General features: G+C 35.2%; 5 protein-coding genes across 5 annotated transcripts; 2 read left to right on the top strand and 3 right to left on the bottom strand.

Moving 5' to 3' along the window:
• Positions 1-156: 156 nt before the first annotated feature.
• LOTGIDRAFT_231740 (hypothetical protein) lies at positions 157-8,409 on the top strand (the record flags this gene model as incomplete). Its single annotated transcript, XM_009054205.1, has 17 exons — positions 157-439; positions 1,002-1,282; positions 1,673-1,810; positions 1,983-2,099; positions 2,358-2,444; positions 3,465-3,601; positions 3,831-3,916; positions 4,274-4,392; positions 4,793-4,891; positions 5,174-5,251; positions 5,518-5,624; positions 5,976-6,089; positions 6,444-6,511; positions 6,791-6,915; positions 7,273-7,338; positions 7,557-7,729; positions 8,062-8,409. 17 exons carry the CDS (start codon positions 157-159, stop codon positions 8,159-8,161), a joined length of 2,178 nt encoding a protein of 725 aa, XP_009052453.1. The 3' UTR covers positions 8,162-8,409.
• A 2,573-nt stretch (positions 8,410-10,982) lies between these two features.
• On the bottom strand, positions 10,983-13,065 carry LOTGIDRAFT_231739 (hypothetical protein; the record flags this gene model as incomplete). Its single annotated transcript, XM_009054204.1, has 3 exons — positions 10,983-11,159; positions 11,629-11,963; positions 13,003-13,065. 2 exons carry the CDS (start codon positions 13,063-13,065, stop codon positions 11,637-11,639), a joined length of 390 nt encoding a protein of 129 aa, XP_009052452.1. The 3' UTR covers positions 10,983-11,159; positions 11,629-11,636.
• A 2,509-nt stretch (positions 13,066-15,574) lies between these two features.
• Positions 15,575-16,867, bottom strand: LOTGIDRAFT_115433 (hypothetical protein; the record flags this gene model as incomplete). Its single annotated transcript, XM_009054203.1, has 1 exon — positions 15,575-16,867. A coding segment is annotated over one exon (1,293 nt), but the record flags the coding sequence as incomplete, so codon positions are not given.
• Positions 16,868-17,561: 694 nt separating this feature from the next.
• On the top strand, positions 17,562-18,070 carry LOTGIDRAFT_115411 (hypothetical protein; the record flags this gene model as incomplete). The annotated part of the gene is made up of 2 exons (XM_009054202.1): positions 17,562-17,772; positions 17,823-18,070. The coding sequence occupies 2 exons, from the start codon at positions 17,562-17,564 to the stop codon at positions 18,068-18,070; spliced, it is 459 nt and encodes a 152-aa protein (XP_009052450.1).
• Positions 18,071-20,456: 2,386 nt separating this feature from the next.
• Positions 20,457-24,333, bottom strand: LOTGIDRAFT_231738 (hypothetical protein; the record flags this gene model as incomplete). Its single annotated transcript, XM_009054201.1, has 3 exons — positions 20,457-20,465; positions 22,749-22,951; positions 24,125-24,333. Coding segments are annotated over 3 exons (421 nt in total), but the record flags the coding sequence as incomplete, so codon positions are not given.
• Positions 24,334-24,605: the final 272 nt, after the last annotated feature.

The following is a 24,605-nucleotide window of genomic DNA, read 5'->3' as shown; positions in this document are numbered from 1 at the left end:
AAATTATCCTTCTTCAGTTGGAATATAAAAGAGGAACATCACTCCTGTGAGGTTCCTGATTTCTTTAGAAGTCTTCAAAGTCTATCAGTTAGCTCATTACAGGCATCTTCGTTAGAATTGTTTTTATCGTCAACTTGCACATTATAGAGTTCCCAAATGGTGCCCTACCGGATATATCTGTTACTTTTGATCTCCATTATCAATTGTCTACCACATTCTGCTATTTTAGAGAAGAAATACTGTAAAACTCCAGAATGTATACAGGCAGCGAGTTCGATCCTGAACAATATGGACACCACAGTACGACCATGTTCCAATTTCTATAAATATGCATGTGGAGGATGGGAGATGAAAACACCGCTACCGTCAGGACATCATTTATGGGATCGCTTTCAACAACTGTCCGAAGAGAATCTTTATGTCTTGAAAAATCTTATAGGTAAGACCATCTGTATTCTTTATAAGATGTACTTAAATTTCTATATAACCCCCAAGAAGGACGTTGGTAATGTTAGAACCAGTTAGCTCTTCAGAATCCAAAACTAAATTTACAGTTTTATCGAAGGAATCACGTGAATCAAGTATAGTTTTCTTTTTATGACGATGTTCCCGAGGACCACAAGAGAAACGCATCAAAACGTTGCGCAAGACTTTAACCAATTATTAATGTTCCATACAACTGTCTTTTACATGAAGAAAAATTTGTTTGGCTGGCATACCATGGCATTCTTTTGGCTCTCTATGAAGAGCACCTTCTTATAATTGTGACATCGTATTGGGTTGAGCTTTTTGAGGGAAGTTTACAGACCCTATAGCCGTATGCAAAATACATTGCTACAATTGATTTTTCAAAATAGTAAAATAAATCATTCATAACTATTGTCAATGTTTGCCAAAATACTCAATCATATCAATGCATGGTTGATTATAAAACGTTAGATCATGTGTTAAAATGTTTTAAAAATAATGTAGCTAAACACACAATATATTTCCTGTTGCAGAAAACCGTCCAATGAAGGGTAAAGCCGAGGAAAAGGCGAAAGTATTTTATGACAGTTGTATGAAGTCTCATTCTGATAGCCGGGATCTTATACGGGAACAGTTAAACACTTTAATACAGAACATAGGAGGATGGTCCATTACTGATCCTGAAGATACCACCAACGCTACCTGGGTATTTACCGTCGCTCTGGAGAAAATACACAAACTGGGAGCATGGCCATTATTCCAAGTTAAAATACAGATTGACGAGACGCATCCTACACAGAAACACATCGCTAAGGTAGGCGCTTGTTTAATTTGCTACTTTTGGGCCAGCTACTTTCATTTCCCTTTACAATTTCAAAAACACAGGGCATTCCACTCGCTTTCTGCTACTAATTTCTATATTGCTCTGGGACATAATAAGAGATAATTCTTTTACATCCACATAGATGACACACCAAACGCAAAGTGATAGGAAGAATAATGACCGGAGCCTCGCAGGCCTAGGTTAAACACGATACAAGAGAGTCTACGAAAATGACTACAAGACTCTATCGACCACCCAGCACATATCACCGTCTCTCACAAATATGATTGTAAAGTTTGTTGCCGCCAGTTGAGTTGCTTTATCTGGAACAGGGATTTAAAAAACAATTGGTAGCAATGATTATCTTATATTATGTTGTAGATTGATGTTGGCGAGAACAAACTACCCTCAGATTTATTCCCCACCCCTAGGACGGGCACTACACCCCTCCCCACCAATACAACTGTTAAACCAACCAGTATACCAGTGGAGACTATAATAGAGAAAGACAGAAATGAGGTACGTCTAGATATATTTTCTAATAAAACCCTTTATACGCGAGCTTGATAATGCAGTGTGCGTGCATTTGAAAACAAAGGAAGACAATTTCTGTCTTTTCGATTCTGTTACTCTATAGTCAGCCCGTCAACCTTTGTCAGAAGCTAACCTTCTATTTTCCTTTCTGTTTCAGATTAAGCAAGGTGTAATAGAAGAAACAAAGCATTTGTTAATGTTTTTTGGTTTAGCAGAAAGAGAGGCGAGACAGAAGGCTGAAGAACTATTGGTTTTAGAACAATCATTAGCAACTGTAAGTTGGATTGAATATACCCAGTATTAGTTTCATGGGGAGATGCTCAAAACGGAATATCGTGTTAAAGTTTCAGATCAGGACATAGTCTTCCAGAATTAATTAACGATCTTTGTCAATTTGTATGTCAAGATTTCAATATTCAAGCTCGAGCCATTAGCGGTTGCTTCTGATTGATGGCAGTGGTGAGTATTTTACGGATTGGTACCAATCAAACCGTATAACATTCTATAATTTAAGTTGGTATGCTAATTTCAGATCAGTCCTATGAATGAACATTCCCACGACCCGTCAGCTTTATATAATGACAAAATTCTTGAGAAGATGGAGTCAGAATATCCTATGGTAAGTCATTCAACAATTTGATTAATAAAACAGAACTAGGTATTTGAAAGTAGGCATTATTGCAAGCAGCTTTTGCAATAGTGCTGTTGTAAAACGCCTTGTTTATGTGATTGACGTTTGTCTAAAAATTGGAATGGTTCAAAACTACAAATCGAAGCTATCAGTTGAATGGCTTCAGGTGAAACTTTGATAACAAAAGGGTTGTGTGAACTAGAATTATCTAAGACTAGTGAACGACATGTTCTTTCGACTTGATGTATGCGGATAGCAATATTACTTGACTTTTTCCAGCTGTTAAAGGTGATAAAACAAATTTCGCAGCAAAACCTCCAAAATACCTCAAGATTTAAAAATCACTACCAACCACAAAAATTATCCTGCTATCTAAATGTTGTTACTTGATCACAATTTCAAAATAGTAGACACACTGGAATCAATTTTAGAGCAGATTTTTTTATTTAATTTTGATATTTTTTTTTGATCAAATTTATCAAAGTGTGCCACCAGACTGTAGAAACCACATCAATTCTAGCATCAGTCGTATTAGTTACATGTCATTGAACGAAATGAGTTTCTGAGATGTTTCTAATGTTTGGAACGCTTCGCATCATTAGTAATAGATAGGGGCGTTTTGCACCATTAGTTTTGTAATTTTAAAACTCTCCCTCAAATTAGATACATGGTCTATTAGCACGACATAGACGTATAAATAAGATTAATATAAATACTATCAAGTCTTGCGGAAAGTCACGTTTTAATGTTTATCTGGAAACAAATTTTGACAGCTCAATTCTTTAGAACGATATTTTGTCGTTCCTGGTTTTTACAGGACGGGGTGTAGCATAGTAGCTGAGAGTATTAGATTTTGGCAATTCCAAAGAGCATTAACTAAGTTCACATCCGAAGTATGTGAATTTTCCAAAAGGGGCTTCGGATGAATAAACCAAGTAGCAGAATAACCTGTCTTGTTTCCCAATCGACACTTAAGATGGTAGTAAGACATTAAATTGTACATTGCAGGTTGATTGGATACAGTATATGAACAGTTTAGGTTTGACAGTTACTGGAGATTCACATGTAGTCGTTTTACATCCACTTTATTTAACCCAGTTATCCCACTTAGTAGAAGATTATCTCTCAAATACAACAACAACACAGTAAGTGATACACCGCTTGTAAGACCAGTTATTAAATGCGATTGCTAGATATGTATTTATATATTCAGAATATTTCCTGAGATTATCTGAGATTATTCTAGCCATTAATTCTGGTTTTTGAGGGATACTACGCCGTAACAAAACAGCGACAGCGCATTTTGAGATTAAAAAATCATATATACCGGGTACCTAGTTTCGCTTAGCTAAATGTTGTTATTGTCCATTTCAGAACTTTACGAGATTACATGGTGCTGTCTCTAATCCGTTCATTGAAACCATATTTTGATCCTCAAATATTTGACTTTGAGGACAAAGGTAAGAATGATACTATTATTTGTAACTCTATGCTGCATTGTTGTTGGTCTGGAAACATTCACTATACGATATATACTTTATGCATATTATATACTTTGGGATGTTGGTATCAATCATGAGGTTACAATCACTCCAGATGATTAGTTCCAAATTATCATTCTGGCGCCTTCCGGGATATTAATTATTGAGTTCTTGCAATAGTGACGTCATGAAACTCTTAGTTTGAGTGGAAATTCAAGAACCACAGACGTCTGATAGAAAATTGGAATGGTATAAATCAATGATATCAGTGTTCCCACATAAACACATAAAAAAACTTTTTAACAATCCTATTGATAACATGACATTGTCTTGTAGAAGAAGAAAGTTTAGTTATTCAGTGGGAAAGATGTGCCTTCTATACAAATAAAGCTTTAGGGTTTGCTACTGGTGCTATTTATGTTCATGGTACAACACAAACAGATAATATCCATGAAGTAAGTTGTAATTCTCCTCCTTATCTAGCTCTCACGTTCTCTAACATTAAAAATTTACTTGACTTGCTTTCCATATTAAAGTTTTGAACGTCAATGTCTACTCTATACCTAAGATAGCAATTTTCTAAAAGCTTTGAACATAAAAGGTATTCATTTACCCAGTGGAGTTTCTAGGAAACAGCAAAGTCGTGCCCCTTTCCCCAGTAGAAACGCCACTGCATTTACCACTAATCCATATGAAAGATCTTAAGAGAATATTTTTCTGTACAGCAAAATATACCATGTGTTTCATGGGCGGTCAGGACTCACATAAACGCTAAAAATCTCTGGCATTCTATTTCAATGCCACATAAAAATTCTGTTATTTCCTGCTAAAGTTTGATGCTGCTTTCCCTTCCAGATGGAGAAATTAATATCGTATGTTAAAGATTCATTTAAAGATTATCTTCTGAGGAAATTTTGGATGGATGAAGTCACAAAAGATAAAGCATCGAAAAAGGTTTGTAAATATTTTTGTATGATTTTTCCATGGGCCACACTACATTCAGTTAATATACTGGTACTGACAAAACACCGAGAACCTGTCAAACAACTTGGATTCAGCAGATAGCAGAAGATACCCTTAACTTTTTTGAGAAAAAAATCTAAGATAATTAAAACTCTTGTTGTCGATGTATTATTTGTTGTAAACTTTATCTCTCTCTTTATACTTTTTGTAATTGATCGCAATTCATATTATATATAGACTAATTAACACCAATCCTTCTATTAACCATTCCAGATAGATGATATTATAGAAAAAATAAGTTATCCATCTTTCATCTTAAACTCAACATTCTTAGAGTCGTATTATAGAAAAGTAAGTTATTCATCTGTTGTAAGAACTTTCTCTGTTGAACGATGTCACCTAGAAGGGTCATGTGGTCAATTCATCAGTTGGTTTTTGCTGCTTTGTTATGATGTGAATAACAATAAAAGCATCTAATGTCTTAAATACATCGTTTACATGTATATCAACTGGTGAAAAATGGCAGACGACATATTTGAAATTTTTCGACCTTGGATTTGTTATATGTCAGAGGCTGTGAAAATCATAGCTATTAATAAATCTGTACTCTATTTCAGTTTATTACAGTGAGTGATGACTGGTTTAAAAATGTCGTCCACTGGAGAGAATTTGAGTTGGGGAAGATGAATGATCTGTTAAAACAAAAACCAGATAGAGAAAATAGGTTCGTAACTTTGAAATTCTAATTATTAGCTGGTTTCAACCAACGACCAATCAAGAAATCAGTATAGCAAGATGTATTGTTGTTCCTACTCTTAGAATTACAGTTTAAACAAGTTTTAACTAATTAAGTGTAAGACGGGTCAGCGCAGAAACCTTCGATGCGAGTCACTATTGTACTGCATGTGTTAGTATGTAGGACGAGCACCGACATTGGCCCTGGTAAGAACATAAAAGTATAGAGCAATTGGAGGCTATTATAACGTTCATCCTGCCTTCTGATAATGTCGTTTAAGGTTTGCCTTACCATGACAATATAATCTTTTATCAATTTGATTTATTTTGATAATTTCAGTTGGGGAATTCGTCCACCAGTGACGGTGAATGCTTTTTATTCACCAATAAAAAATGATGTTATATTTCCCATGGCCATGTTCCATCTTCCATTTTATATTGCTGGTGGACCTTTGTAAGTTGTTTTTATTTATTCACACGAAAATGCCAATACATACAATGTCCATGCTGCAGTCCATATTTGAAGTCCACAAGTATAACAAAATAGTCATTCAAAATGCAAAATGTACCACAAAACTCAATTCCAACGAATGTGCTAAAATCAGAAAATTACAGTTTTGCGTTCAAGGGAGATAATAGAATACAATGAGAAAAATATAACGATCAGGAAGGCTAGCCACAGAGCTAAAATTTACTCATATTCGAAAAGGAAGACAGTGATAATCAGTCCAAATCGTTGTTTGTTTTTAGCACTGCTTTTGTTATAGATTTAATTAACAAAATGTAATATGTTGATGTATCTTTACAGGGCTATGAATTTTGGTGCTATGGGGTCCGTAGTGGGTCATGAAATTGCTCATGCTTTTGATGTTCAAGGTAAGGTTTCTCGGCTGTTTAAATTGTTACTAGGTCCATAAAAAGTTTAAACATTACTCTCAATATAAGACGCTAACCAATATTACAACATTAAATAACAGGAGGCACCAATGTGCCCTCGACAATTGGATATCGACAAAGAGGAGTCTTTGGCATGGTTGCACACCTTATTGCGTCTTCATGAGCAAAACTCTATTTCTGTTCGTCATTAAGGATAACCATGAAATAACCCAGAATATAGAATGCAGCCTCCATTATGAATTTTGATTATTTTTTCAGGGCGAAAGCATGATAGCGAAGGTAGATTATCTGATTGGTGGGAACCTCAAACCGCACAGAAATTCCACGTGACAACTCAATGTATGAGAGATCAGTATAGCAAAATACAGGTTGGAGAATATAAGGTATGTTCTCAATCAAAGGTGTCAGCTTTAACGATAGTTGCTGTATTCAGCACTGTGCATTCGACAGAAAGCGCTTGTTATTTCCTCCTGAATGACCAGAAGATATGTTGGATTCCCTTCAATGTTCACTTCATTTTAGCTTTTAGCTTTTAGCTTGCTATTGGGATAAATACACCTCGGTACTCTTCATTTACAAGGTTTGGAAGGTCTACTATTACAGATCAAAACATATCGCTCTGTGCCGGCTCGCCAAATTGACTGTTATTGTTGTAGTAAGTGAAGATCGGGTTTTGGAGTTTCCCTTTGAGTTATAATTTTATTGTAAATGTAAATGAAATTCTAATTTGTTTTATGTAGGTGAACGGAAATTTAACATTAGATGAGAATATTGCTGATAATGCAGGTTTAAGGGCAGCAAATTTTGTAAGTGTTATACTGTATTATACATATATTATGTTCTATTTATGAGTATTTAAGCTATATCTACTCCTAGGTTGTTCATGTAGAAAAGTTGGAATGAAACGTACTTTTGAAACGTCTGGTCATCCTCGCGTATTCTTCTTTTTTATATCTTCCATGCAGTTGTGTAAAATTTGATTGAAACTTTCCTAGTGTCAGTATAAACGATTCTCTTTTTTCAGGCATACCAAAATTGGCAAGAAGAGAATGGCGAGGAGCTCCTGCTACCAGGATTAAACCTCACCAATTATCAAGTTTTCTTTGTCAGTTATGCTCAGATGTATTGTGCTAAATGGGATCAACTTGGCTTATTGAATCATATTTTAACCGAAAAACACAGCCCTGGTATAGCAAGGTAAACACGAATTTCTATACAAATAACCCCAACGGGCCAGATTTCTGCTGTTAACCATGCATGATCAGAATGTATGATTGTATTAGACTATGATAACATTGGCTGGTGCCGGAAAATACGGATCCAATTAAAACATTGTCAGAAAAAATGTTTATTGATGACAAGGCTCCGCTGCCGTACCTCAACTGTATATTGATACTTATAATATCCGTATAATATCGAGAGAAGCTTTGATTGTCTCATTGCAATTTCAAAATTATTCCCATGTTGGTTAATTCGTATTTTCACTGTATTAATGACAAAATTTTAATAATTTTTCTGTTATTTTCCAGAGTAAACGGTGCTTTAACGAACTCCAGGTCTTTCGCCTGGGCATTTGACTGTCCATATTCTAGTAACATGAATTCTCGTGTTAAATGTGAGGTTTGGTGAGACCGGAAGTTACTGTGACGTGTGTGATTTGTGAATAAGTGATAATTACCTAACTGATCATGTGATTGTGAATATGAATTTTGATTGGATCTCATTAAACTATGGTTGTGTTGTGTTTGAATGAAATTTAACTAACTGTACATGTATATTGGATGTGACATCTTAACTTTATGTCGTTGTTAACAAGGCAAGAATTGTGTTGGAGATGGTGTTTCAGTATTTCTGACATAATTATGTGATACTTATAGCAACGAGGCTAGTTACCCGAGTTAACTGACTCGGAGAAGTTAAAAAAGTTTGAAAAAAAGTTCCATTCTATAGACCTTGATATCGAGAACAATTAAAACCCTTAATGACAAAAAAAAACAAGTCTTCCAATGTTTACCTACCAGCAGCCGCCATGTTGCCTACGCAGACTACTTAATCACGTGATAATCATGTGACAGGCCATGTGACTACCATGTGATACTGTGTTGTGTGAATGTTTTCGTCACTAGTCAGTAAGCGTTTGTCCGCATTTTGTTTTCTTTAAATAGTTTTCTTTATAAATAATCTTATTCTGTACTATATGCATTCCATGGATTGTAAATATGTAATTTCCCTTTTACAATTATGCTTCTTCCACTATAGCTAATCATCTAATAAGTTAGGTTTGTAAACTGTTATCGGGAGAACCCTCCCAGACGCTCCATGAGAGGCGCTGTATTTTGACAGTTATCTCCCATTCAGTCAATCTACTCCCTATTGTACCCTCGATACCGGGAGGCTGTCTGATTACATTTTGTAAGAATGTCGCATCAGACTCAAAATGCAGATTTCAACAAGAACTACTCTTGAGTCTGGATTATTGAAAAATGATGTTTCGGACGCTCTCTTAATCTAAATCCTTTTTATCGGCTTTCATTCGCTTCGTTTGTTATGTATATAATCATTTGCGTGTATTTTTTTTTTTTTGCTCAAATTTAAGAGAAAATGCATTCATGCATGCTCTACTACAGCCTTTCGAAGGCTTTATTTAGAGTGATTTTGAAGACCAGTGGCTAGGTGTCAGGTTAATAGGACCGTAACTAGTCTTCGTCATCTGACGGGAATCAGCGTAAATTTGACCAATCATATTTATACTAAAATGTCACTTATGATCTGGTTTCGAACAAGACGCAAGGGACGATGAAATTATCCTTCATTTATAAACTTTTGCTTCCGTGTTTGTTGAATCAATTTTGTATATATTAATTATAAATTATTTTCCTTTATCTTACTCTGCTTCCGATTGTTGAATTTGCCATCTTAAATTAATCTTTGTCTGCCAATCAATCTTGCATCGGCATAGACATTTAATTTGCTGGGTGATTATCATAAACTACCAAGAGCGGGCTATCAGGTCTGTTACCCCAATATGAACTAGACGTTTTATATTTTGTTCTTTAGCCTACTAAACTTGCCATCCATGATCCGGCGCGATTCTTCAATAAATCTTGTGGAATTTTAATATAAGAGCATGCCATGTCAGAATAAATGCCAACCATCAAAAACATTGTCAAATGCATTCTAAGAATTCCTCAAATATTGCCAGGACATCTTCCATTTAACAACAAAATTGATTGGTTGAGTTTGAAATGACCAACAACATGATATGTATTGTACAACAATAGGACGTGGACGGCAAGTGGGAACATCCACAGAAAACAACACGAGACTATACAACCAGATTGGCATTTTATTCACGTAGCTTGTCATCCACTAAGTATCTATACCTTTGCAAGTGTATACACTATACACAAAATAGACTGGCATTTCTTGACCGTTTCCAGCAAATTTGGAATTTTTACCTACTATTTGCCATATATATGTCCATATTATTTAGATTTTTGTGTAAATTATGAATTTATTTATCCCTGTACATATTAATTCTTCATCTTTGAAAATTAAACCCTAATTTTATACATTCAATGTGTTTATACTGAAAACTTGACGCTGTGTGTTCAGGGTGGGGAGGAGCAAAGCCGAGTTAGCCCATTGTCTTTTCTTAATTTGAGGTAACTATGCGAGAGTAAAGTGTATGCATTTGAATCCATTTTGACCAGACGGTTTTGATTACAATATTCTACATTTGTCTTATATAAGAGGGGGGATTGAGAATGAGGCCGTCTCCTACAGATGTTTTATTGCCTTGACGGGAATTCAAGCCATTCGCTAAGACTATATAAACTTAACTTTGTTCTTCTACGTTCAATAAGTATATGCTGACTTTGATAATATGCCTAAAGACCAACTTTAGTAAGTTAACTACTCCCACTTCCAAAAAACGACCTATCCTGATGAGAACGTGCCATCCAAAAACTTGGTTGTGGCATGAGAGCTCACTGGTCAAATGGGATAAACAATCGTGTCCAACACGTCATACTCCCGTTGGTCATACTATCATTAGTTATACTATCATTAGTCATACTCTCATTAGTCATACTCTCATTAGTCATAATCTCATTAGTCATACTCTCATTAGTCATAATCTCATTAGTCATACTCTCATTAGTCATACTCTCATTAGTCATACTCTCATTAGTCATACTCTCATTAGTCATAATCTCATTAGTCATACTCTCATTAGTCATACTCTCATTAGTCATACTCTCATTAGTCATACTCTCATTAGTCATAATCTCATTAGTCATACTCTCATTAGTCATACTCTCATTAGTCATAATCTCATTAGTCATACTCTCATTAGTCATAATCTCATTAGTCATACTCTCATTAGTCATACTCTCATTAGTCATACTCCTATTTGTCATACGGGATTATAACAATATATGTTATAGTTCATTACTTTTTACTACAATGGGGAAATGAAATAAATTTTAAACTCAACTGAATTTTATTCTTAAATAATATCAAGAAATATATTTTTCAATAAAATTTATAAATATTCACAGCATATTATGTACAACGTCTGTATTCCACAACTTATACATTTCACTGACATATTTAACAGCTTCTCCTGAAATTAAGAATGAAATTGATAAGAATCTAGAAGTATGAAGATGCTAATTTGGTGTGGGTAGCCCTGTAAGAGTTTCTCGATACCAAGCTATTAAAAACTACGTCTAATAGGGATAATTCTGAACACGCATGGATTTGAAGGTTCAAATTTCGACAGTGAGCTGTGAACACTATTGCTGATTAGCTTACCTAGAAAAGTTTCTGGGACTAAAGTACGATGGTGAGGTTGTCCCTTTAATGAGCACTAGCTAGAAAATAATCCTATTGCATTCTTGTGGTATTGTTTAAGGTTTTAAAATATGTTTATATATTCCACACGTAGAGAGTACCAAAGACGAAAACCTGTTCCAAATTTTCCCCAAAGAGTAAGTTTCGGTAGGAACGTCATAGTCATTTTGAAAGGTTAGAGAGAGCAGTGTCATACATTGTACATTAAATTTCTACAAAAAATACGGTAAAATTCTCACCATGCCGTTTAACTGACGATATAACTTCCTCTACCACCGGCACCTCGAACAATAAAAACTGGATCGGGTCTATCGTATGATGGGTGCTCGAGTGTATCAATATCATACATAATATTTCCATATGGCATATGACCTCCGATACCACCAATACCGCCTAATCCTGAGATAGCCCCAACTCCGCCTAATTGTACCATTGGGGCCGGCAGGGTATTAACTCTGTAATTCATTGGTCTCCGTATGGTACGATACATTCTTTGTCCGTAAAATTGTGCCTCGATTACACACATACAACAAATAGCTAAAAGTAGTATTTTCATCATTTTTGCTTCTTTTATCTGAAATATTTACATTATAAGATATATAAAATGAAGTTCGATGGTTCAATGCCAGTTGAGGTATAATAGATTGTAGCCTCTACGCTTAATATGTGTAAGACATATGCAAGTTCGAAGCTTAACATAAAGAACACAAGATATGTGGATAGCCTATACTACTTCTGATTTTATCGCATACTGTGCTTCGAAACGCATACAGCTTGTACACATTAAACATCCACCGACAGTTTGTCCTTTTGCTTTCTTAAGAGAAGTAACAAGCATGTTCTATGACAGTGAGATAAGCTTAAAGTCTGAAGCCCGAGTCCTCATTAATGACTATTATCATCCACTTACTGTGATAACTCCTCGAGATGAGACAACCAAAACTTGAATGATTCGATTGAAACAATACCACAAGTTTTATACTCGAGCACCACCTACATTTTTCATCATAGTCGGACACGCAAGTTACGTCAGCTGTTATATGTCATACACAGCGTAATGGACGTCAGACGTCAAAATGATACATCAAAAATGAGGTCAGAAACAAAAGAATGTTGTAAATCATATTGTAACGGTAGTATAATGCGAACGAATCATATGGATTATGACACCCAACAATGGGTGATTTTGTCAAATGATGGGCTCATCTCAATCATTCCGCGGATTCCTTCACCGAAAACAAGGCTTGGCTATTTACTTCCTAACTATCAATCGTGGCATGATTTGGTTAACATATTATACGACTGAAAACAACACCATAAGAATGCAATACAATTATGTTCGTCCCCATCAATCACTAGGGCACATAGCTAGTGCTCGTTAAAGGGACCATTCCTTTAACCAATCATACCTTAATCTTTTATAGGTAAGCTAATCTGCAATAGTGTTTACAGCTCACCATCGAAATTTGAGACTTCAAATCCACGTATATATGTCCTGATCTTATCTGTGTTTAGAAGTTTAACAGATGGCTCGTCTTTTCTTGAGACTCAGTCATATATAGGAAAGTTTGTGATCCTTTCATTTCGAGTACTTCTGAAGACTGTTTACATACATTAAAGACCCGAAAATGGCGAATCTGTCCCTTTAAGACATGTTGTTCTGAAAACAGCGTCATAGTACCAAACATATTCCGGGTAACAACAGGACCCCAGCAAAGCAATTTATCAAAATTAATTGGTTCTAAGACAAGCGCTGTTCCGCTAACTAGTTGTCATTAAGCCAAGCCTAGTTCTGGCATAGAATTGGAAACAGATAATGTCAATAAGGTACACTGCTGCTAGCCAGCTGAATATATAAGTCTTTTAATATGTTAAGCACAGTTCTGACAGATATTTGAACATGAAACAAATCATCCTATTTCTGATAGCCACCGATTGTTTATCGATTAGTTTTGAATAAAAATCCGTACAAGCAAGGCAATTCCTTTTATCAAAAATCTCGTCCAAAACATGGCAAAATCGAGGGTGAAATTTGTATAGTAGCGGACGCCTACAAGAGAAGTATCATCAGGTGTTTCGAAAAGAGAAAGCATGGTCTTCTTTGCGCGCAGTTATAGTTTAATCGGAATATCATTCAGATTGATTGATTTTGCTTTGCCGAACATATCATTATTACTTTTAAATTTGTTTTTACAGAGGACAATTTCAGTCAAACAATATCGATTTAACGATAAACAATATAATGTATTGTTTATCTTGCTCTATAGGCTCTATAGAAATATAAATTCCAAATTATTTCCAGAGTATTGTTTAGCAAGCAGTATTCTATTTGGGTTATTCTCGATTGAAAGATCCCCAGTAAATTGTGTCTTTCCAATCACCATCGTCTTGTTACCATGTCATAAGTAATAAGACTGTTCTGAATTAAAGATGACACAATCTTAACGTAATAACGTCACAGTTATTACGGCATAGTTGATAGGAGGTTCACTTAACTATATTATAAGAGTCACATTGCTCAATCTTATACCACATCATTTCATCTGAAATGAAAAGGGATACCATATGTGGAACAGGTAAGTCTTTACTATTTCACATAATATGGTATCACTTTTCAACTCTTACCAACTGTACCTTAATCATTTAAAGATCATGTCATCTTAAATTCAGTTTAGACCCATCAATTATGGCATGGCTTCAATCTCTAGATATATTTAAATGCAGAAATTCTTGTCCTTTATTTGTGACCCAGAAGAATTTGCCATAATATAATGACCATCCCTTCGAGGTCAAGAGAGCCCCTTCTTATTAAACTTAGTCATAAAACCTCTCTTACAGAAAGATAAATGGTGCAAATTCCCCTTTTAAGTGACAGGTAACATTATACCTCTAGGGTCAAAATTGGCCGCTCCTGTCACAGAATCTATGGTGTAAGGATATGTGGACATTAAAACCTATCATGGGGAAGTGATGGGATTTGGTATACGCATCACATACATTTATTTACTTTTCTATCGTCAGTCAAACCTAGTTTCAACGTAAATAAATACTATTGTGTCGCCAAAAATGTTGTTTGGATTTCGGGTTTCGTTTTGCGGTTCGTTTCCTCTTGTTTTATCTATTAGTATGACTGTGGTGGTGTACATCATTACCAATATAAAATATTTGTCGGAATTACGTTGAATTAATTCTACCAAATCCCGGATAGTAAATACTCTCAAAATCTCCACTGAGAAATTACAGTCAGTTAATGAGACTCTGGTATGTAAAATAAAGCATTACATATAGTGACAAGTTTGCCATTTGTTTGACCAATCGTACCTTAAGCCTAGTTTAGACTGCCAAATTATCAGGGACGAGTCGGGACAAAGTTGCGGAGTGAACGAGTTTTGAGGGGGTCAGAATGGTGCTAATTACAAGTTGGCCGAGTTCCCAAAAAATGGCAAAATATTAGTGCAGTGTAAACACGCAACTGGGTCGAGCCCTTTTACCCAAGGATATGTGCGCGTGCGCACTCGCATTCTCTTGAGATTCTGCCATATTTAGGAAAGACATAATATGAATAGAAATCCTAGTTTTTGATATAATTATGCGATTGTCGTACGTTTCTAGTACTACTGAAGACTATTTACATAAATTGAAGCCCCAAATCAATTCCCCAAAAATGGTGAACTTGTATACCGCAAATATTATCTTATCGACCGAAAAACATCGGACAGACAGAAGTGTTTTCGTCGACTCTCGCCATCGGTGCTCAGAGGAGTGCTACGCTCGACATTTCAACATTTTCAGACAAACCAGTCTGCATTCGACCTGTACGCCTATGAATAACATGATACCTTTGAGGCTTGAAGACTATTTATTTGGGAAGGATAACACCATGAAAGGAACAATAAACATCTTTTTTATGACAGCAATACAATTAACTATTTTCAATACAAATTTAGAAATGAGAATCAAAATCATAATTATCATCATCATCATCATCACACATCATGTCAGCTTTAGTTTGTGAAGGTAAGGCCGAGTTTAAAGCATCAGATAGCTTACCAGCTATCACGTCATTACGTTTCTTTTTCTTCTGCAATTGTTTAAATTCTTTCTTTCTTCCTTTATTGAGCTGTACATTTTTCCATAACATCTCTTACCACATAATCTTCTGTAATTTGACTCGTTTTCTTAGTTTTAGATAATAGTCGTGTTACTCAGCTCAATTTTTCCATCTGCTTCTTCATCCATAGCTTCAACTTCATCATTATCAATCATTATATTTTCGTCATTCCCATCATCATCTGACATGAGTTCGTCTTCTGATAGAGGCTCCTGTGTTAAAGTTGGTATTGGACCAACACTATCAACCAAAAAGTGTTTACAAGACTTCTTCTTTAATGTATCTAGAACTTGAATTTCTTGAGGTTTAATACTTTCTATATCAAACGCCTTGGACATGGTAGTAACTATTTCAGCACTGACATAGGCTGGTACATCACTTTGCTCTGGTGGATGAGTATAATATGTTATTTTACCACTGACCCAGTCTTGAAGTACAATTCTTGCAGCTTTATTAACATTGGGTATTCCCCCTTTGTTCAATTTACCCAATCTGATAGCTAGTAGGGCCAGAAACTCTCGTACATCTTGGTAATCCACAATATTATAATGTAGCATCAATTGTTCTTTATTACACCTGTTAACTATAGCATCTACGGCTTCAATTGAATCTGGCAAAGTATCTATTTTGACAACATTTCTAAGAATCTGGGCTACATCTGATTTGCCTTGAGCCATTACTACACCAGGACTGTCTAGTAATTTTATATGTTTATCTAACTGAACTTCTTGCATCATTCTTGTAACACCAGGTGTAGCTCCAACATTACACGATTTACATCTTTTTAAACTGTTTATAATGCTACTTTTACCAGTATTTGGGAAACCAACGACTCCTACATTGATAGCCATTTTAAAGCCTTCAGATCTACAATAATTTCGTAATAAATTCATCAACTTCGCAGCTCCAAGACAATGACTGGATCTGTAGAGTTCATCACTAATACTACTAATATCTAGTTTAGATTGTGACAGATTATCCATTTGTGACTGTGTTGAAGCCTTAATTGGTAGTGTCGGAAACTCATTGCGTAAATACTTCAGCCAGGCTTCTACATTCTCTCTTGGTACTAAATCTATTTTGTTTAGCAGTAGGGCCAGTTTTTTATTGGTACCAGATGATAAAACAGACTGTTCCACTTCATGACACCTACTACCTAACGGATCTCTGGCATCTAGAACTTCCAATATCACGTCAGCTTTATCTACAACCTTACGAAATTCCTTATAAAATAATTTCATAGAATTTTCAAGTGGTTTACCACCATTTTGAGAAGGTGTATCATTGGGCTGAGTAGTCTTCTTGTTTTCAAAAACTCTTTGTTTCTTCAATGCCTCTTGAACAAGTGTGTCCAAATTTCTTTTCTTATTTCTTCATTTCTCTCTAATTTCTTTCTTTCTGTCTTTCTTTTTCTTCTTCTTGCTGCAGTTTACGTTTCTCAGCCTCCATCAATATCAATATCTGGTAATGAATTGGGTATTCCAGGGTCCTTTTTTCCTTTTTTAAGATGTGGATTTTTCTTGGCTTCTTTCTTTAGTTTTTTCTTATGTTCTTTGACTTTCTTTTTAACTTTCACTTCCATTCGTAAAGATCTAACTTTACTTTTTTATGCATTTTGCTGTTAGCCATTTTATGATGTTCGAATCTTATCCGCTAATTCAATGCTACTTTCCAAAATTTTACTGTTTTTCATGTAAAACACATAAACATCCTTACGAGTAAAACATTTATTAGATTATAACTTCATAATATCATTCAGGAGAAACAATTACTATATTCTGATCGGTTGAAACTGAATCGTCCCTGTCCTGGAGAACTGATTGGACAAAGGGCGTCGATTGGCTGAGAGTTGACACTTTTATTGTCACGAAAAAGAAAAACAAACAATTGATAATCCGGAAAAGGTATTACAACACTTTAAACCCTCATTTGTTAGGAGGATCAAAGAGTCATAGGTGTCGAGAACCCGAGGTGTTAAAAGGCTATATCGCATTACCCAGTCACACTTGTTGTATTGTGTATGAACCACATGTCTTGTGGAACGACGCATGATGACTGAGAATGAATGTTCAGGATATCAATTTCGTATCTTGTGAAAATGAAGATTCTAGTGGGCTATTTTTTTGTTTGACGATTCTACCATATTTCTTTGACATGGTTGCTATACCATTGTTATTGTGTATCTGTATAAAGGCTGTTCAAGAATATGAAAGAGCCGCCAACAACTACCTAGTTTGCGATATCAGCATCCACTGGTTGCGAACGTTAACTTGTCATCTACCAACCATGAAAGAGCCGTTATATTTAGTCTCGGTTGACTAGTATCAGGAGGGGCAAAGGGACCATATATATTACCATGTATTGAACAATATACAAAATTTGATTTAAGAACTAAATTGTTTGATATCTCTCTACAAGAGGTACTAACAAGAGACATTTCAGTCGATGCTGAGGTCTACTGTAAAATATCAAACCCTACAGTGGCTGTGGTCGATGTTCAAAATGCTGCTCACTCTACTCAGCTTCTTGCTCAAACAACTCTCAGAAATGTCTTTGGTAGCAAAAATTAACAGAAATCTTGGGCGAAAGAGATTTTTTTTCAATCAGTCAAGATCTACAGAATTTATTAGATGACGCTATAGATAGATGAGGTATTGAAGTTGAACGTGTTATAAATTTTAACAATCTAAAGTAGAAAATTTGAGGGAAAATATGATATAATTGAAGTTTTTTTTTATAAAACCAAGCATTGTTACTAGAGCCTCTTAATTGATTTTAAAAAATTTACCAACTTCAAGTTTGGATTACCACAAATAACAAAATATTCTCACTGTTAAAATAGTACTCAATACATCAATTATAGAGTGATATAGAAATATCACTGTTAAAATATTGCATAGTGCTCAATCCATCAATTGTAGAGCGATATTGAAATCAAATGTTAATTTAGTTATATAGATTTTGTACTTTCTTTAATGATACAAAAAATTAATATTCTATTTTCTAGAGTTACATGTATTTATGCCATTGCAATCATGTAAAAGATAAATAACAGAATTAAACTTGATATATCCTCTGAGAGGTTTTAGAAAAGGGGCAAGGTAAAATAAACTAATGCTCAAAAGAAAGTACCCACTAGGTTTGACCAATTGTTAGGAGAAAACAAAAGCAGATAGAAATGAACAACTATGTAATTCCAATAGAATATTCATTTCTACAACAAATTTACACAAATTTAAGTAACAGACAGCCGTGTTTACTGTTCGACCGGCACACAAAGACAAGGGGGGTCGGGTTTACTTTTACAGAAATTCAGAAGGCAAATTGTCTTTAAAAAATAATCAATATTTATTTATCAATTAATTAATTAATAGCAAGTGTGACTCCCATTAGCAGCAATGCAGGCGACAACACGTCGACGCATTGATGATGTAAGACGTTGGATGACGTTAGGCGTTATTCTTTGCCATTCTTCTACGAGACATTGTTCCAGCTGTTGAGCAGTGACAGGTTGCGTCGGTCGATTTCGGATTTGCCGATCGAGGTAATCCCATAGGTGTTCAATCGGATTCATGTCGGGAGAACAAGCTGGCCACGGTAAAACAACGACGTTGGCGTTTGAAGAAAGTCATTGTCAATCTTGCTGTATGTGGCCTTGCATTATCGTGTTGAAAGACAATGCCACGGGGTTGTTGCCGGATAAATGGTAGAACAACTGGTCGCAAAATCTCGTCTCTGTACCTTTGAGCATTAAGGTTGTCACGAATAGTCACAAGTGGTGTTTTCCTATCATCGCAGATCCCTCCCCACACCATCACACTACCGCCTCCAAACGCTCTGACTTCCTGAACACAATTTGGTCTTAAACGCTCACCTATACGTCTGTAAACACGAGCACGACCATCATTTTTGTAAAGACAAAACCTACTCTCGTCCGTGAACATCACACGTTGCCAATCACGAATCTGCCATCGCCGAACTCTCCTGGACCATGTCAATCGACGACGTCGGTGTTGAAGTGTCATGTGCACTCCTCGGTAGGGGCGACGTGCTCGGATACCACGTTCCCTCAGTCGCCGGTACACTGTGTGTCGACTGATACGATGCCCCAATGCCGCCGATGCCGTTGCTGTTGCAGTAACGAAACGATTCCTCAGATGAATTGTCCTGATGTGGCGGTCCTCACCTGGCGTTGTGACACGTGGTCGACCACTCCCAGGCCTGTCTGATGTACTGCCTGTTTGCCTCAAACGCTGCATCAATTTTGTTACAGTTTTTCTGGAGCAGCCGAAGGTTTTTGCGATCAAGGTGATGTTTGCTCCATGTTGCGCCATTCCCACAGCTCTTTCTCGTTCAATCCGGCTCAAACGTGGCATACTTTTGGTGTTTTTCTTTATCCTCTGTTGCTAACTTGTCCAGTAAACTGATTTATACCCTCATCATGCACGTGCATTTCGTGCAACATCAGAATTTGTCGCTTTTTATTTTTAGCGTCGTTTGCGTAATTCGTTCACTTTTTTCATCATTTTTTCATGTGAAATTTTGTGTTGACCGTGTGTGAGGTGTATTACAGTGGTTTAATCACTTTATTTTAATTTTTGTTAATCGTACTGTAAATTATATAGGTGGGTACTTTCTTTTGAGCATTAGTTTATATGTAATAGGTCAGTTGTCTGAAGATAGCGTAAACTCTTAGAGTAACAATCAAGTTCTGTTTTAATTTCTATATCGTTCTACAATTAATGTATTAAAAATATGTTATTATTGCATCAATATTATGTAATATGTTATAAGGCCAGTATTTACTGTTATTTTGAGGATAGATTATAGTGCAGGATAGACAGGATAGTTATTATCCTCATAAAAAATGTTTCTTTCATATTGTTTTAACTCACTTTGTTAATGATTATTGTAGTGATAAAAATAAACATTTTTATGATATTATTAAGAGTGTTATTAAATCACCTGAAATATAAACATATATGTTACACTTATCTTGTAAGAACAAGAACGAAGCGATCACGCCCCCTCCTTTCGCCCAGTTTATAGATATCGTTGTGAGAGGGGTTAAAAAAAGCGCTATACATTAAGATATATCTGGAATTTTATTCTTACAAATTTGTACCACATCATGAACTTTATGACAGGTGTACTAACAAACTTGGATGCTGTTATAGGTGGTAGGGAAAATAAATTCTGACCTTTTAATGTGTATTGGACTTTTTGCTACGACTCCTTCCCGGGTCAATAAGCTTGTTGTAGTTTATATTATTAATAATATAGATTTATCTCCCTTCACAAGTGAATATCAAATACTACAGTCCACAACGGTTTTCTTGAATCATATGTCATTAAAGTATCTGCACATTCAAACACAATTTCATATAACATGTACTTGATTTGAGTAATTTAAAAGCACAAGATGTGCTACTTCTTTAGGCTACAATAATATTAAACTATAAACCAAACAAAATTTGAAGGACTGCAATATGGATACACATAATTAAAGTAGCCATCCCAGGTAATTCCAATCTCAGAAATATTCAAATTTATGGCACAATAAAAAAAGTTTATATACTAAACATTGTATGAAATACAAAGATATTGTACAAATTTGCATCAATTAGCAGATATCTGAGCTTAGCCTTTTAAAATTATGTCAAAGATACCAGGACATGTCCTTAAATAAGCCATCCATCATAGATAAATGTTAGACCGAAAGATGAAAGAGAAATAGCAATCATAAATATTTTAACGATGTAGGCGGAATGAAAAAAACTTAATGGTAATGTACAAAACAGCATTCTTGTCCTATATGCTGAGTTTGGTTTCTGTACAGTCTATTCCTCGTATTTACAAATGATATTCAAACTGAATAAAAACTTTATTACCAATCTAACATCCACACATATTATTATTATACATAATCTGTAGTCATAACTTATCATACATTATATTACATAACAATATTGTGAACTTATAACATAACTAACCCTTTATTCATTCTTTTAATAAGGCATATTTGATAATTTTCTACATGATGATAATATATTCAGTGTTTAGTTGCCTTTGACTTGAATATTAAGGATATAAACTTAACAGTATATAGCCTGAATTTCAAATATATACATTGACTGTCATTTATTTTTGAATAATGATTTAAAATCACATTCTATGGATGAAAAAACCAATTGTGCATAAATAATTGTCACCTTTCATATAAATCTGACTTTATAGAAATTAAAATGTGCACTTCTGTTGTTCATTGACTATGATTGAAAATACTCAAGTCTATAATAGTTTAGACCTTGGCCCTGTTTCTCAAAATTTTGTATGATTAGACACAAGTTCAGTGAGTAGAAAGACGTTAATTTGATGTTTATGCTTGTAGGTTAATTTATGATATTTGAAGAAACTGGTCCTGGGGCTTTATTCTTGAAAATTTAAATTTCATTGTTCCAGCCATAAGCTTATTGTTAAATCGCTATAATCGATTTTGAATTAAGTTTCATTATTCAATCAGATTACTGTATTCCTTAAATTTTGGATTTTACTTTGGTTTTGGGGAATACGGCCACAGTAAATACCACATAGTCATATTGGACAATCCAACAAAAAACAGAAGTGGAAGTGGACTCAAGTTAGTGTTATAGAAGATACCCTCCTATAGAAGCACTGACCAAGGCCACATGAAGAGAACATACAAGTTTCTTTTACATGAATTATCAATTTGAGTCTTAAAGATGAAATTGAAAGGGTACTATAATAAATGTTCTTCGCTGCATGCAAAGAGAAATTACAACAATGTAAATTCTGAAAAGACAGTTAGTACGTTATAGCATCTACAAATCTTAAAACTTGTAAAACTAGTGAATGATAAAGCTCTTGTTTTTTTAGTCAATAGCAGATATTACTCTAGTACGGTACTATGATTATACTCATATCGTAACAGAGGTGAAAAATTTTTTCTTTATACCAGTATAATCACAGTGAAATAACCACCCCTTTAAACTTGTAGCTTGCAATCATAATGTTGAATAAAGGTTTCTATTTAACCCTTTCAACCCTAGAGACGGTTTACCAGCCACATAATTACGCAAAATATACTCGAGCGATTGGTAAACCGGCTGTTACCAAATGAAGTTACACAGTTTTAACTTATATTACTTGTAGTTCACGTGGATACGTTCAACTTTTTCTTTTACTCTCAAGGTTCGAAGGGTCAATGCCATATTTCTTCTGTAATACCTGATTTATCTGTTCTGGTGTATATTGCTTATAAATCTTTTCCACCTCCTTGACGCGTTTATATTCACTATAGCCTATAGCCAGGGCAGTGAGTGCTTGAAAAGTACAGCGAGACCACATCATTCTTTCTTCCCATACTGGATGAACTCCCCGGTAGAATAGTGTCAGACCTGTACCAAATGATGCCAGAATTCCAATTGCACCTGAAACAGAAAAACACTCGATTCAACAAGCAAATTTAATTAAACCTTATCTGATGAGTTGATTAAATAGAAACAAGTCTGTGGTTCTATAATCCGAGAATATGTATGTCGATTGTCAATTGTCATGATTTGATTGCAGACTATTTCTCTGGACTAGTATAATAGATGTGAAGACTACAATAAAGACTACCAACTACTACAACTATCATCAACTACATAGTTTGCTCTATCAGCATCCGCTGGAAGCAAACGTTAACTTGCCATCTACCAAGCAAAAATGACATGTTGTCATAATAAGTGCAGTCTATCAGTTATGTATTAGGCCTATAACTATAAGGCGACATAAAAAAAAAAAGTTGGTTATCGTCCCCGCCCGACCGGAGAAAACGGCCCGACTCGATATATTTTTTAATTTTTATTTTCTCATAAAATGTCTAAAAAAGCGTGCCGAGTGTCCAAATTTATCGAAATAACAATGCAGTTCCGAATGCTCCGTATAAGCTTCCGGTACAATTACCTCCCTTGACATTGCGCTTGCGCATTGAAGTTATTGAACTCAGTACTGTTTTGATCCTACATTCATTTAAACTAGCCTACTTACTAGTCTTCGCATTTTTATTTAATGTAATGGATTTTGTAGTAGCTAGCATTGCGCAAGATAAAAACCCCACATTATTGAAAGCATGGTGTGGGGTTTGCATCTCCAGCGACAAGACACTTTCCGAATTCTACTCAGAATTGGTAGCCGGAAAATTTGACAGCGAGCCGCTGCAGGAGGAATGCAGACGATCATTTGTCCAAGTCCTAGTTGGTGAGTTTGAATGTTTCATCCACATATTTCGACATCAATCGTTCAAATAGATCGTGTGCACTATGTTTTTTAGATTGGAATATACGGGAGGCTTTGATTGGCCATGGGGGCCAATGATTGTAGATTTTGTTGCTACTTTCCCATTCAAAAATATTTCTGGCAGCGATAGACAAGGTCACGTGACTAATTGCTGGCGTGTTATTTGATTGTTTTTCATCTATGACAGTAGTCAGTACTCGGCACCGCCTTTTTCTAGTAGCAAGGACGATAACCAATTCATTTTTTTTATTTGGCCTAATAAGGATATCACAGACTAATTTAACCTTTTAGTTTTTAAGTATTTTCTGTGGGCTAATACTTACCAATCGCAACAAGTGGATTCTCCTTCAAATAACGTTTCATGGCATCATTAAGAGTTTGGTTTCTGGGAATGTAAATTGGCCTAAACTCGCCATCAGTGTTATTGTCAGACAAACGTGACTGGTTTCGAGTCTTTGGTGGGGGGATATATTTAAACTGTGGGGTAGGGCGCTTTGGACTTCCATGCGTTTGTTCAGACTGTTCATCCATTTCCACAGAGAGTAAACATACAATAACCTTGACCTTTCGTGTTTTGAAGTTATCCATTTTCTTTTCAAAACGTAGATATGAAAACAATTTTACAGTGAAATATAATCAAGTCAATTTCATCCAAAAATATGAGTATTGAAAAATGGACGCTAATTGTATCACGATTCGTCAAAAGTTTCGTTGAAATTAAATAATTGTTCCATATTTCGTTTTATGTTAATTGGATGGTTCGAAAAATAAGGGTAGACTGTACACACGTGCTATTTTAAAGAT

Source organism: Lottia gigantea, assembly GCF_000327385.1.
Source record: "Lottia gigantea unplaced genomic scaffold LOTGIsca_21, whole genome shotgun sequence".
Classification (NCBI taxonomy): Eukaryota; Metazoa; Mollusca; class Gastropoda; family Lottiidae; genus Lottia; species Lottia gigantea.
Note: the sequence above shows the minus strand (reverse complement) of the source record. Positions and strands in the feature narration are given on the sequence as shown.